A 12182-nucleotide genomic window follows, 5' to 3' on the forward strand; every position below is an offset into this window, starting at 1 on the left:
TTAAGACAACCAAATCCTGGAATCGGGGAAGATGATTCAATTCCACTTCTGCATGGTGCATGGGAGACAATGAATTGACGTCCATGGAGTTCAACCCGGCAACCTCATGCTATTCTAATGCTGCATCACTAAGAAAAAGGCAGATTTGTACATTAATGAATTGTAAGATCAGACTAGAAAAGAGGAGACACAGATTTATATGGGTCCCTAATTGGATCCAAAGTGATGGACAATTCAGCTAGCTTTCAGCAGAGTTCATAGGGAAGAACAGAGAGTAGTGCTCGGAAAGAAGGCCAAAAGCTGCAACTCCAGAGCTGAGAGGTGATGATTAGGCAGTGGATTGCTTCGACCTGTGCTTATTTCACACTGTTTACTGATATTTTGGGGGAAGAACATAAAAATTCTGAAGCTTTCCTAAATCTATCATATTTATGAATTGGCTAAACCGATATCGACAGACACGACCAAAAGAAAAAGAAGATTGAAATAATGAGTGGCGACATATTCCATCATATAGACAGCATCTAAACGATAAAAGAATTGAACTGCATCATCATATACGACTATCTTGACCATGTTTACAGTGAAACAAGTGGTTTTGTTTAGTTCAGGGGGTGCTCAAAGAACATTTGATTGCGGTGGAAGCTCAGGCTTCATGATCATGCATTATGATAAATTCAGAGCAGTAAATGGGACATATAAACAATAAACTGTCAGAATTCAGATCAGTCTCTAAGAAAAATATGAACATAACAATCTAATTTTAGTAGAATCTGCAGAGGAATATATCCTAACCTCCGTCTCTAAACTGATCCAATCTGATGCAAAAATAAGTTATCGGATGACAAATTCCTGTAATGTTTTCTCTTCTTAGGAAGTTGCATTAAATCTCCTGACACAAGCATCATACAACAGTAGATCTTTGGTAAGTGTATGTCACGTGAAGAACAGCTAACTAATGCTTAATCTACAAAGCTAAGCAAGCTTCCTATCTGCATGTGCTCTGACATGATCTTACTCCTAAATTAATCCATGAAGACTTGGAACTTTTGCCCTTCAAGCACTTTGTTCTTCGAGGCCAAGTTAGTTCTTTCCTTTATGCTTCTTTTCTTTTGGTCTTACCATTACAAGCAGTGGAAAACAGAAAGTACTCTCATCCTTTACAGTATATTTTTTTCAAGAGAGCATGAAATATAGTATAAGCATCTGAAGCATTTGGTCTTAGGACTCCTTATTTTTATCTGAAGCATCATGGAAAGGTCTATAAGACTGCTTATTGTAGAAGTTTTATATCCTATTTGTTGACCAAAAAATTAGTTCAGATTTTTTTTTTTTCCTTTTGGTCTATCCAGAAGTAAGAAGTTGAATTGTATTTCTTGTGATTTAAGTGTACCATGCACTCAATTGCAACCTATCATGTCTTCCTCCCATGAAAGTGAATAAAAGAAGAACAGCAATCTTTGTTATTCTTCTTCAACTTGTAATAAGTTTGATTGCTCAAAGGAGAATTTACTTCAAGAAATTGAAATATATAATCATTAGAATCCATGCTAGGGTTAAAAGGAAAAGGTTGAAAGAGAGACTGTTGACCTAATATGATGTGGAGCTTGTGAGAGAAGGTAAACATTTTATGTTCCCCTGTTCATGTCAGTGGCTATTTATTCTCTTACAACTTTGCTACTGCTACTGTAAAAGGAAGTGCATGCACAGATTCCTGTAAGAGGAGGTTCTAAACAGCCGATGTCAGAAGGTGAAGAGAAAACTAGGAGAACTGGATGCGAAGAACATGCATCACACCTTGGCCAAGGGACAATCTCTGCTTAATAAAGCCAACCATGTTTCATCACCACATGAGCTTCTCACCCCCCCCATGATATGATCTGCTTTGTCTTCAGTCATTCTCCCTCTATAGATTTCCTCTTTGTTCCCATGATGCTTCCATCTTGATTCCAGAAACAATATCCCTCTTGTGTGTCTGTCCCCAAACATGTCTTTGTTCAGCATGTGAAAGCACTTGTGATCTAATCTTCAGTCATGTTATGATCTCACAATCTATGATCCACATATAAGGTCCAAGTTGACATGAAATCCGATAAATGTGCCGGTTGCACAGCTAGGCGCATATAATGAAAATACTACAACCAACTCTTCACAATCTGAGTGGTGGATCTGTGAATGTTAAACCTAATTGAACTTGTCCTTCTCAATGTTGTACCTTGTGAACATTATGCAGTGATCTGTCAATGTCTGACCCCATTTGAACTTGTCCTTCTCACTATTGTAGCTTGTAGAATTTGATTGGCAATGAGCAGATATCTATAATGCAGAGTGTACACAAAGCATAATGATGATCATCTGGACCAATAAGAATCCATAGTTTTTGATAATTGAGACACAAGTTTTCCATAAAATGGCTAAACCACAAATCTAGTTCAGATCTAAAGTTACAAAGTTGAGATAGAAACTTTATCTAGGGTTGATTATTTGGGCTAATGGACATCAAACCCCACCAACATTGTGCTCTTTAACTATGCCATCTGGTAATGACATGGATGGGCAAAGATTAAAATAGAGCAGAGGCACCATATTATCCTTGCAAACCCTTCCACTCAAAGACATGTTCATGTTCTTGGCTTCCCTTTTGTTACTTTCCAGCAATTGCTGCTAATTTTTTTTAGGATCAACAGTAACCTTCTCCTCCTTCACTAGCATGTGCATTGGGAGATAGATTCCTTCACTTGCTCTTCTTATTAGAGTCCATCTTCAAACTGAGAGCCAGCTCAGTAGATGTCTTTTGCTCTATACTTCACACCACAAGAACACAAGCAACCTATGTAGGTCTAACTGGCAATTTACTTAAACCAGCTGATGGTTGAAAGACCTTTCCATTTTCAATAAGCAATTATGAACAACTATGCTCTTATTATTTGATGAACTAAGAGCTCTAGATTTCAAGCAGTATATTAAAGGTTAATTTTTTTCTCTGAAAAATGCTTTAATTCATTATAAATATAACAATGGAAAGAATAATGTGTTCAGGGGAGATTGAAATACCAGCCATCTTTCAAGAAGATGAAACAAAGAGTACAATGATGTTTGCTTGAGAACAGAGAGGAAATGTCACTGTTTTGAGTTTAAGCTAAAAAGAAAAAGTAGAGGTTGCCAACAGTGTCACTAAATGGACAAGAAATCTAGGGAAAATATAACCTCAAGTTGATAGATGACAGTAACCCCAACCATCCTCCTGCCTTCCACATTATCCCCACCCAGCCATCTAAAACTCCTCAGCATATAACTCCAAAACCTCATCCCATAAACAAAACCATGCCCCCGTCTCCGTCCATCCCTCAATCAGAACATGTTCTTTGGATCCAGATCTCCTGCTTTTCTACTATAAACATGTTCTTTGGATCCAGATCTCCTGCTTTTCTACTATAAACAAAACATGGGGTCTCCCCCTCTACAATCCCAACACCCACTGACCATCTCCTCCCCTCCCTCCCCTTCCCTCCCCTCCCCCAATCCCGACATGGGGTTGCCTTCAAACATACGTGCCATCTACAGGAGCCCCACCATCTTCACCTCCCTGATTCTCTTGCTCACCGCAAGCTCTCCCTTCTTCTTCTCCTGCTGCCTGGCCATTGATGAGCAAGGTTTAGCTCTGCTGTCATGGAAACGCAGCCTCAACAGCTCCACAGACGCACTCAGCTCGTGGAAGCCCTCGGACCCCAATCCATGCAAGTGGTTTGGAGTTTCCTGCAACTCCAAACTAGAGGTCATCAGCCTGAGCATCACGTCGGTCGATCTGCAAGGCTCATTGCCTTCCAATCTTCAACCTCTAAAGTCCCTGAAGACTCTTGTTCTGTCTGTTACCAACATCACTGGTCCAATCCCGAGAGAGTTCGGCGACTACCGCGAGCTTGCCGTCGTCGACATCAGCAGAAACCAAATCACGGGCGAGATCCCTGCGGAAGTTTGCAAGCTCAGCAAACTCGAGTCGCTCGTTTTGAATTCCAATTCTCTCCAAGGCGCCATTCCTGCTGATATCGGAAACCTCTCCAGCCTCACATACTTGACTCTCTACGACAACTTCCTGAGCTCCGAGATCCCGGCGAGCATCGGGAAACTGCAGAAGCTCGAGGTTTTCCGGTCTGGAGGTAACCAGAATCTCAAAGGCTCGTTGCCCCCGGAGATTGGAAACTGCAGCAACTTGGTCATGTTGGGACTCGCCGAAACCGGCATTTCGGGGAAGCTTCCCTCAACGATTGGATTGCTCCAAAGGCTGCAAACCATCGCCATCTACACTTCGATGATCTCAGGTACGATCCCGGAAGAGATTGGCAACTGCACCGAGCTAACCAGCTTGTATCTGTATCAGAACTCTCTGTCAGGCCCGATTCCTTTCAAGCTTGGCAAGCTTGAAAACCTTCGGAGTATGCTCTTGTGGCAGAACAGCCTGGTCGGCTCTATCCCGCCAGAGCTCGGCCGATGCAAACAGCTCGTGCTCGTCGACCTGTCGATGAATCTTCTGACCGGAAGCATTCCCCGGAGCATCGGGAACCTGACCAATCTCCAACAGCTTCAGTTGAGTACTAATCAGCTGTCAGGCCTGATTCCGCAGGAGATTTCGAGCTGTGCTGCGCTGACCGATCTCGAGGTCGACAACAACGAGCTCTCCGGCGAGATTCAAATCGACTTCGCAAAGCTGGAGAACCTCACTCTGTTCTATGCTTGGCAGAACAGGCTGACGGGGAGCATTCCGGCCAGTTTAGCTCAATGTCCGAATTTGCAGTCCGTCGATCTCTCGTACAACAATCTCACCGGGCCGATTCCCAAGGACCTGTTCGGATTGCAGAACCTCACCAAACTGCTCCTCCTGTGGAATGAACTGTCGGGATTTGTACCACCGGATATTGGCAATTGCACAAATCTTTTCCGGCTCCGGCTGAATGGTAACCGGCTCGCGGGAACCATGCCAGCGGAAATTGGCAATCTGAAGAGCCTGAATTTTCTTGACATGAGCAACAACCTGCTTATAGGTCCGATCCCGACGGCGATATCGGGATGCGAGTCCCTCGAATTCCTCGATCTCCACTCCAATGCTTTGACCGGAGGCTTGCCGGAGTCACTGCCAAAGAGCCTACAATTCATCGACGTCTCCGACAACAGGCTCAGCGGACCGTTAAGCGCCGCTATCGGTTCACTGCCGGAGCTGACCAAGCTCATCGCGGGAAGAAATCAGCTCTCTGGTGGGATCCCAGCAGAACTTGGATCATGCAGCAAGCTACAGCTACTGGACGTCGGTGATAACTCTTTCTCCGGAAGGATTCCTGGCGAGCTAGGCCAACTTCCGGCGCTCGAGATCTCGCTTAATCTCAGCTGTAATCATCTCTCCGGCGATATCCCGGCCCGACTCTCCGCCCTCGAGAAGCTTGGATGCCTCGACATCTCCCACAACGAGCTCTCCGGCAACCTCGACGTGCTCGCCGTGCTGCAGAACCTCGTCACGCTTAACGTGTCCTTCAACGCCTTCTCGGGCGAACTGCCCGATACTCCCTTCTTCAGGAAGCTCCCGCTCTCCGATCTCGAAGGCAACCATGGGCTGTTCATAGCCAACGGCCCTGCAACACAAGAACCATCGAGCAGAGCAGCAATCTCCGCTTTGAAGCTCGCCATGTCGGTCTTGATCAGCGTCAGCGCATTACTGCTGCTGACGGCCGTCTACGTGCTGGTACGGTCTCGTACCGCCCCTCGCCGACACGCGGACGACACGTGGGAGATCACCCTCTACCAAAAGCTCGACTTCTCGGCAGACGACGTAGTCCGGGGACTGACATCGGGGAACGTAATAGGGACCGGAAGCTCCGGCGTGGTCTACAAGGTCGGGACTCCGAGCGGCGACACGCTGGCCGTCAAGAAGATGTGGTCGTCGGACGAGTCAGGGGCGTTCCGCAACGAGATCGCCGCCCTGAGCTCGATAAGGCACCGGAACATCGTGCGCCTGCTGGGGTGGGGCGCCAACCGGAGCACCAAGCTGCTGTTCTACAACTATCTACCGAACGGGAGTCTGAGCGGGTTCCTTCACCGGAGCGGGAAGGAGCAGGTGGAGTGGGAGACGAGGTACGAGATCATGATCGGGCTGGCTCACGCCATAGCCTATCTGCACCATGACTGCGTGCCGGCCATCTTGCATGGAGACGTCAAGGCCATGAATGTGCTGCTGGGGCCGAGATTTGAACCATACTTGGCGGACTTCGGCCTGGCCAGAGTACTAACCGGTGGTGATACTACACACAAGTTGGAGTCCAAAACCTGTCCTCGTATTGCCGGTTCCTATGGATACATTGCTCCAGGTATCAATCTGTCTCATCTTTTCTCCCTTGAAAGAACAATGAACAAAATGAGTTCAGAATAGGTTGTGATTGGACTAATTGAAGGGATTGTATCTGATCAGAGTATGCTTCGACGCAACGGATAACAGAGAAGAGTGATGTCTACAGCTACGGTGTTGTGTTGCTCGAAGTCCTAACAGGGAGGCATCCACTGGACCCGTCGCTGCCCGGGGGAATGCATTTGGTGCAGTGGGCGCGAGAGCACTTGCAGAGCAAGCGCGACCCGGTGGAGCTGCTCGACGCCAGGTTACGAGGCCGGCCGGACCACCAGACACAAGAGATACAGCAGGCGCTTGCAATCGCTTCGTTGTGCGTCGGTGCGCGGGCCGAAGACCGGCCGACCATGAAGGACGTGGCTGCACTGTTGAAGGAGATCAGACGGCCGGCGAACGAAGAGCCCAAAGAGTCGGCGGCGGTATCTGCAGCCGCCGCCGCCGCCGCCGCCGCTTCTCCCGTCCGGAATGTGGACTTGGTAGGCTCTTCCAATTGCTCATTTGCAATGTCGGATTACTCCAGCTGAACAAAGACTGCACTGGTAACAGTTTTTGGAATGACTTATCATTCAGTAAAAAGAAATGCAAATCATCATAACTGTACATGTATTTTACTTGCATTTGTGGGATTGCTGCTACTTCAGATACATGTTAATCTTGTCAAATTCACTAGAATTTTATATCATGAAATGCCGAGGACAGGTGAAGGATGTGTTGAGACACGAGGGATAAGAGATGGAGTTTTCTGTCTTGAAGTCGATCCATTGATTGGGGTTAAAACATTGCCAAGATGACTGAAACAGTAGATCTGATAAAAAGAATAAACTCTTTCCGGCAAGAGAATCACATGTCCTGATGCTATCAATACACCTCCCCACATTGTCACGGACAAACTTCTAAACAAGGTGTTTCATGTAATGCTTATGTATGTCCGTGTCTTTTGACATGTTCATGCCTTGTACAGAATGTAAAGGGGCGGCCGAAGGCTTAATAGTCCAATTTTAGTTGGGTTGGTGGTCTCTTTGGGCTTGTAAATAAAGGTTGTGTCATGTGGACACGTTCGAGAGCTTTTCGGTCTGTAATGGACCATTTTACCCTTTGTTGTGCCACTATTCAGAGCTTGTAAAGTCTGTTTGTAACTTGCATTGTCTATGAAGTGTTTTTCGGACATGTTTGCTTGTGGATCCCGATTGAGGCGTTCTCTTTAACCCGTTCTCTCTTTTGTTGGTCCTAAGGGACAATGGGAGGCTTCGGGGAGGCTGACCTTTGCGGACGGACACGCAAGGGTGCCGCACGACTTAGGCAAATCCAGCTAAGTCCGTGTCATATGGTATCAGAGCGGGACAAGCACTCATAGAAACACTTGATATGCAAACGTGGGGGACCTAGTGGGGCTGCATGGAGGGCAGTCAGCAACGCGCGACCGTTTGAGGGAAAACGGGCATGGAGATGTAGGGAAAAGAGTCGCTCAAAGGAGCGGGCATCTGACATTGGCATTCAGAGGAATGGCCAACCCTTCGCGCGAGAGGCACCACGAGAACAGGCAAGCTTGGAAGAATGCGGAGCGCACAAAGGTTGGGATGGCTGAGTTTGAGCTACGGCTCAACGTTGACAACTTTACTTGATGGTGCTCAAGGCAAGCGAGGCGCTTGGCAAAAGGACGAGACCATGCAAAGTGGAATGAGTTGCTTAGCGACCGAAAGAGTTGTGCAAAGCTCACAGAGGTGAGGGGAATTGCTAACTCGAAGAATTCGGTACTCATGCATGGGCTTGTATGCGGACGATGGAATGTTCGTGGCCATCCCAAGGCAGTCGAGACTCGGCGCCATGGAGCATTGAAACTTTCTCTTCGGCATGCGAAGGATACGTCCGGAGGAGGCTGAAGTGTGCAACGAGTTCAGCATGTTGCTAGGCCTTGAGGGGTGCAGCGGTGGCTGTATTGACGTGGAGGCGCAATCTAGCAAGTGCGTTTGCAAGAGGCAGAACAATGCACAGTTTGTTCAGCAGATCGGAGTAGTCCAAGGGGATGGTGGTCTCCGAAACGAAGAGAGATGTTGCTCCAACGGGACAGTTATCCAGGAGGGATAAGTCTCGGCTCTCCAGAGGGAGAATCATGTGAGACGGACTTCACATGTTGAGGAGGAAGTACCTCATAAACAACAACTCCACGAAGCTCAATGGACCGAGCAAGCAGCGAGGAGTTGTCGCATGATCTCGCTCGAGAGAATGCATTAGTGGATGCATTGCGAGATCAAGTGGGGGAGCGACCCAAAGCAACTCAAGGGAGGGCTGACCCGTGGAATAGTGGGCGCGAGGGCCACCATCGACTCAATGCAAAAACGAGGAGCGGAGCAACTTGGGTGTAACTTGGCGAAGTACCCAAGCCGCATGAAGGGAGCCAGCATAGAAGTTGGAACATGGAGCAGAGGCACAGCGCTTTCCCTAGACAGAGGTCAAGGACATGAACTCTTGCAGAGGTAGGAGTAGAATCATGCTGTTCCCTGGGTCCTTCATTCTGACAGAGCGGACTCATCTTGCATGGTGCCAAAGACGAAGGGAGCTTCGGGGCACATGCACCTTATCTCGGAGGAGCATTCGATGGAGGAACTAAGACGACTCAATTTGTGGAGGCGAAGTTGGGTACAGAAGGCCTTAGCACGGGGCAAGAGGACGCAGAGGCGGGTACTCTTGAAGAATATGCCACAGTGTTGCCATTCGAGTTGCTATGAAGGAAGCGGTGCACAGTGGAGATTGTGCTGGTAGGGGCAGAGGCCCAGGATCCAGACAATGGTGCACAAATTACAGTGAAGTCGGTGGACTTCGGGAGCTACTAGGCGACGGACTGTCCTAGAGCGGTGCTTCATCTAGGTGTGACCCAAGAGTGGGTGGATGAAGGTCGATTGTCAAAGGAGCGAACAAAATCGAAGGTGGAGGAGACCCTGCGATGTATTGGCAAAGGCCACATATGGAGGGTTCACAATTCGAGTTTATTCCACAAGGATCAGAATGCAATGGAGATGTCACCAGGAGGCGACATGGTGCAGCGGATCGTGGTGGAACAGTTCGTGGCAATGCGACACACACGACATAGTCCCGGGAGGGACTAGATCATATGGAGGTATGATCGGGAGCTACTGGGAGCTCCGCTTTGGTGAACAACACGACGGCAAGAAGGGCTATGGATTCAAGGAGTGAAGGCCATGGTACCGCAGAGGCGGGTCTTCCGGGCGTGCACCGAATTTTGCATCGGATGAAAACCTTGGTCATCAGCATATGGGGGCTGGGTTCCACCAAGGGAAAAGTTCGAATGCAAGTACCAATGAGTCCCATGAGAGGGACTTGATCATGCAGAGGTATGATCGAAGCAACTGGAGAGTTGGACTGCTCCAGAGCTCATATTCGCTTAAGGGAGCCCGACAAGTCAGAGGACAAGGTCGAGTAAGCGAACGTTGCTACCAAGGAAGCTAAGGAGAACAGAATCGGTGCAAACCCTACAATGTGATGGCAGAGGCCATGCATGGGAGTTGCAGTCTGTCTTTCCATCGACCAAACAGACTGCTTGGAGAACACAGAGGTGTTGAAGCAGGAGGTCGAAAGGGGCGAGGAAGCGACGACGAGTCCAGAGGGACTTAGCTACCCAAAATCAAGCATCAGTTAGAATGGAGGTGGACTCAGAGGAGTGCCACGGAGACATATCTACTGATCGTGAAGAAAAGGGATGCAGATGCGAGGTGACGGATGGTAGGGCCATGGGCATGGCAGCGCCATGGTACCGCAGAGGCGGGACTTCCGTCAAAGTCATTGATTCCTTGCTCTCACGGAGGGAGAGCGCTTGGTCGTGAAAGGGGCCGAGGAGGTGGAGCATGCAGAGGCAATCTCCAAGTACCGAGACAAGGCTGAAGGGCAGAGGCCAAGAAACTTCGTAAGACCGGTGTCAACAAGTTTCTCATCAAGATAGCCGTAAGTGAAGGACTTCGGGTCATGCAAGAGTGCACGACCAAGGAACGAAGCAGGCAGTACGTGGTGCTGTACCTTTGCTACTCAGTGGAGTAGGCGGCAGGGTTGATGGAGAAGACTGTACAATCCCAGAGGCGACCTCATCTATCAGAGAATTACTCCAAGTTGGGGTGAAAACTTCCTGCATTCCAGAAGTTCAATGGCATTGAGAAGGTGAATCACAGTAGCTAACTCAACGCAAGGAGTGCAAACACTTCAAGTACTTCAGAAGTGTGAGCAAAGAGCAGGCGAAGGCCAGTAACCAGCTCGATGCATGAAGTACAACCTCGAGGAGGCGGGCAAAGTCAAGTAACCTTTGCCTTCTCAACTCTTAAGAGAATGGGCGAAACCGAGTACCCCAGTTCTCTTATCTATCCAGCAGAGGAGCTCTGTACAAGTTCAAAGACCCTTCGAAGATAATGGAAGACAATAATTGTCAAAATTCTCACCAACGGTGATCAGTGCTACTGAGAGTAGATTGTCCGCTTCATTTCCCAACGAAATGCCAATCGAAAGCAGAAGTGATGCGAACCTACTTGGATGTGACAACTAACTGAAAGAAGAGTCAATGAGCAGATTTTGTGGACGAAGGACCCAAAACTTCAGAAGTTTGCGAGGCGATGCTCGTTAAAGCTCCAACAAGCATCCACCCAGTTCAAGCAGCATGTGGAAATTTTGAGAAACTGGCGCAGTAAGAATGGTCTTTTCCTTCATTTGGTGGATCCGCAGGAATCAACGAGGATCAACACAACTCAGCCAACCCCACACCAGAGTTAGAGTCATTGGCGAGTTGAAGCAGCATGGCAGATCAAAGGTTCGACTACTCAGAAACAACAGCGGAGAGAAGCTGGGAGCCAGGAGGCGCATTGCAGCTGGAGCAGAAGATTGAAGACTCAGCAAAGGCGAAGAGTTGCAGTGTTCACAAAGGCTTCGACGAGGACGTCGAAGGGATAAGTGGGGGAGAATGTCACGGACAAACTTCTAAACAAGGTGTTTGATGTAATGCTTATGTATGTCCGTGTCTTTTGGCATGTTCATGCCTTGTACAGAATGTAAAGGGGCGGCCGAAGGCTTAATAGTCCCATTTTAGTTGGGTTGGTGGCCTCTTTAGGCTTGTAAATAAAGGTTGTGTCATGTGGACACGTTCGAGAGCTTTTCGGTCTGTAATGGACCATTTTACCCTTTGTTGTGCCACTGTTCAGAGCTTGTAAAGTCTGTTTGTAACTTGCATTGTCTATGAAGTGTTTTTCGGACATGTTTGCTTGTGGATCCCGATTGAGGCGTTCTCTTTAACCCGTTCTCTTTTTTGTTGGTCCTAAGGGACAATGGGAGGCCTCGGGGAGGTTGACCTTTGCGGACGGACACGCAAGGGTGCCGCACGACTTAGGCAAATCCAGCTAAGTCCGTGTCAACATGGTAGAGACAGAAGACCTCAACAAGCAATAAGAAATGACTGTTTGATAGATCGAGCAAGTCTTCTTTCTGTCATTGCTTTTCATGGACTTTAAGCTCAAATCAGCCTTTCAAGTAAATGTGTTAGAACAGATGGTATCTATTCCTCTACATATTTTCTGTATCATAGATCGATGGCAGTTCTAAAGAGCATATGGTCATGGTGTGGAACAAGTAGCTGAAGACTGGATGAGCCAAGATGATCATAAAGCTATGTAAATCGACATTATTTCCTTTGCAAGAAAATGCAATATGTATAAAAGCGAAGAAAAAGAAATGAACACAAAGTACAAGCAGAAAGAAACAAGGCGGCAAAATGGAATAATAGAGAAAACGAGATATGGAGAAC

The 12182-nt window shown here is 47.7% G+C and overlaps 1 protein-coding gene across 2 annotated transcripts; it reads left to right on the forward strand.

Annotated features, from left to right (window-relative positions):
* Window positions 1-3329: 3329 nt before the first annotated feature.
* LOC103977866 (leucine-rich repeat receptor-like serine/threonine-protein kinase RGI4) lies at window positions 3330-7555 on the forward strand. Of its 2 annotated transcripts, XM_065098863.1 has the most exons (3): window positions 3330-6353; window positions 6455-6927; window positions 7088-7555. In XM_065098863.1, the coding sequence occupies exons 1-2, from the start codon at window positions 3446-3448 to the stop codon at window positions 6910-6912; spliced, it is 3366 nt and encodes a 1121-aa protein (XP_064954935.1). In that variant the 5' UTR covers window positions 3330-3445; the 3' UTR covers window positions 6913-6927; window positions 7088-7555. The 2 variants fall into 2 exon arrangements, with proteins under 2 accessions (XP_064954935.1, XP_009391788.2); XM_009393513.3 differs by lacking the exon at window positions 7088-7555 and having other exon boundaries at window positions 6455-7086.
* The last annotated feature ends 4627 nt before the right edge of the window (window positions 7556-12182 follow it).

This window comes from Musa acuminata, chromosome BXJ2-3 (assembly GCF_036884655.1).
Source record: "Musa acuminata AAA Group cultivar baxijiao chromosome BXJ2-3, Cavendish_Baxijiao_AAA, whole genome shotgun sequence".
NCBI classification, from domain to species: domain Eukaryota; kingdom Viridiplantae; phylum Streptophyta; class Magnoliopsida; order Zingiberales; family Musaceae; genus Musa; species Musa acuminata.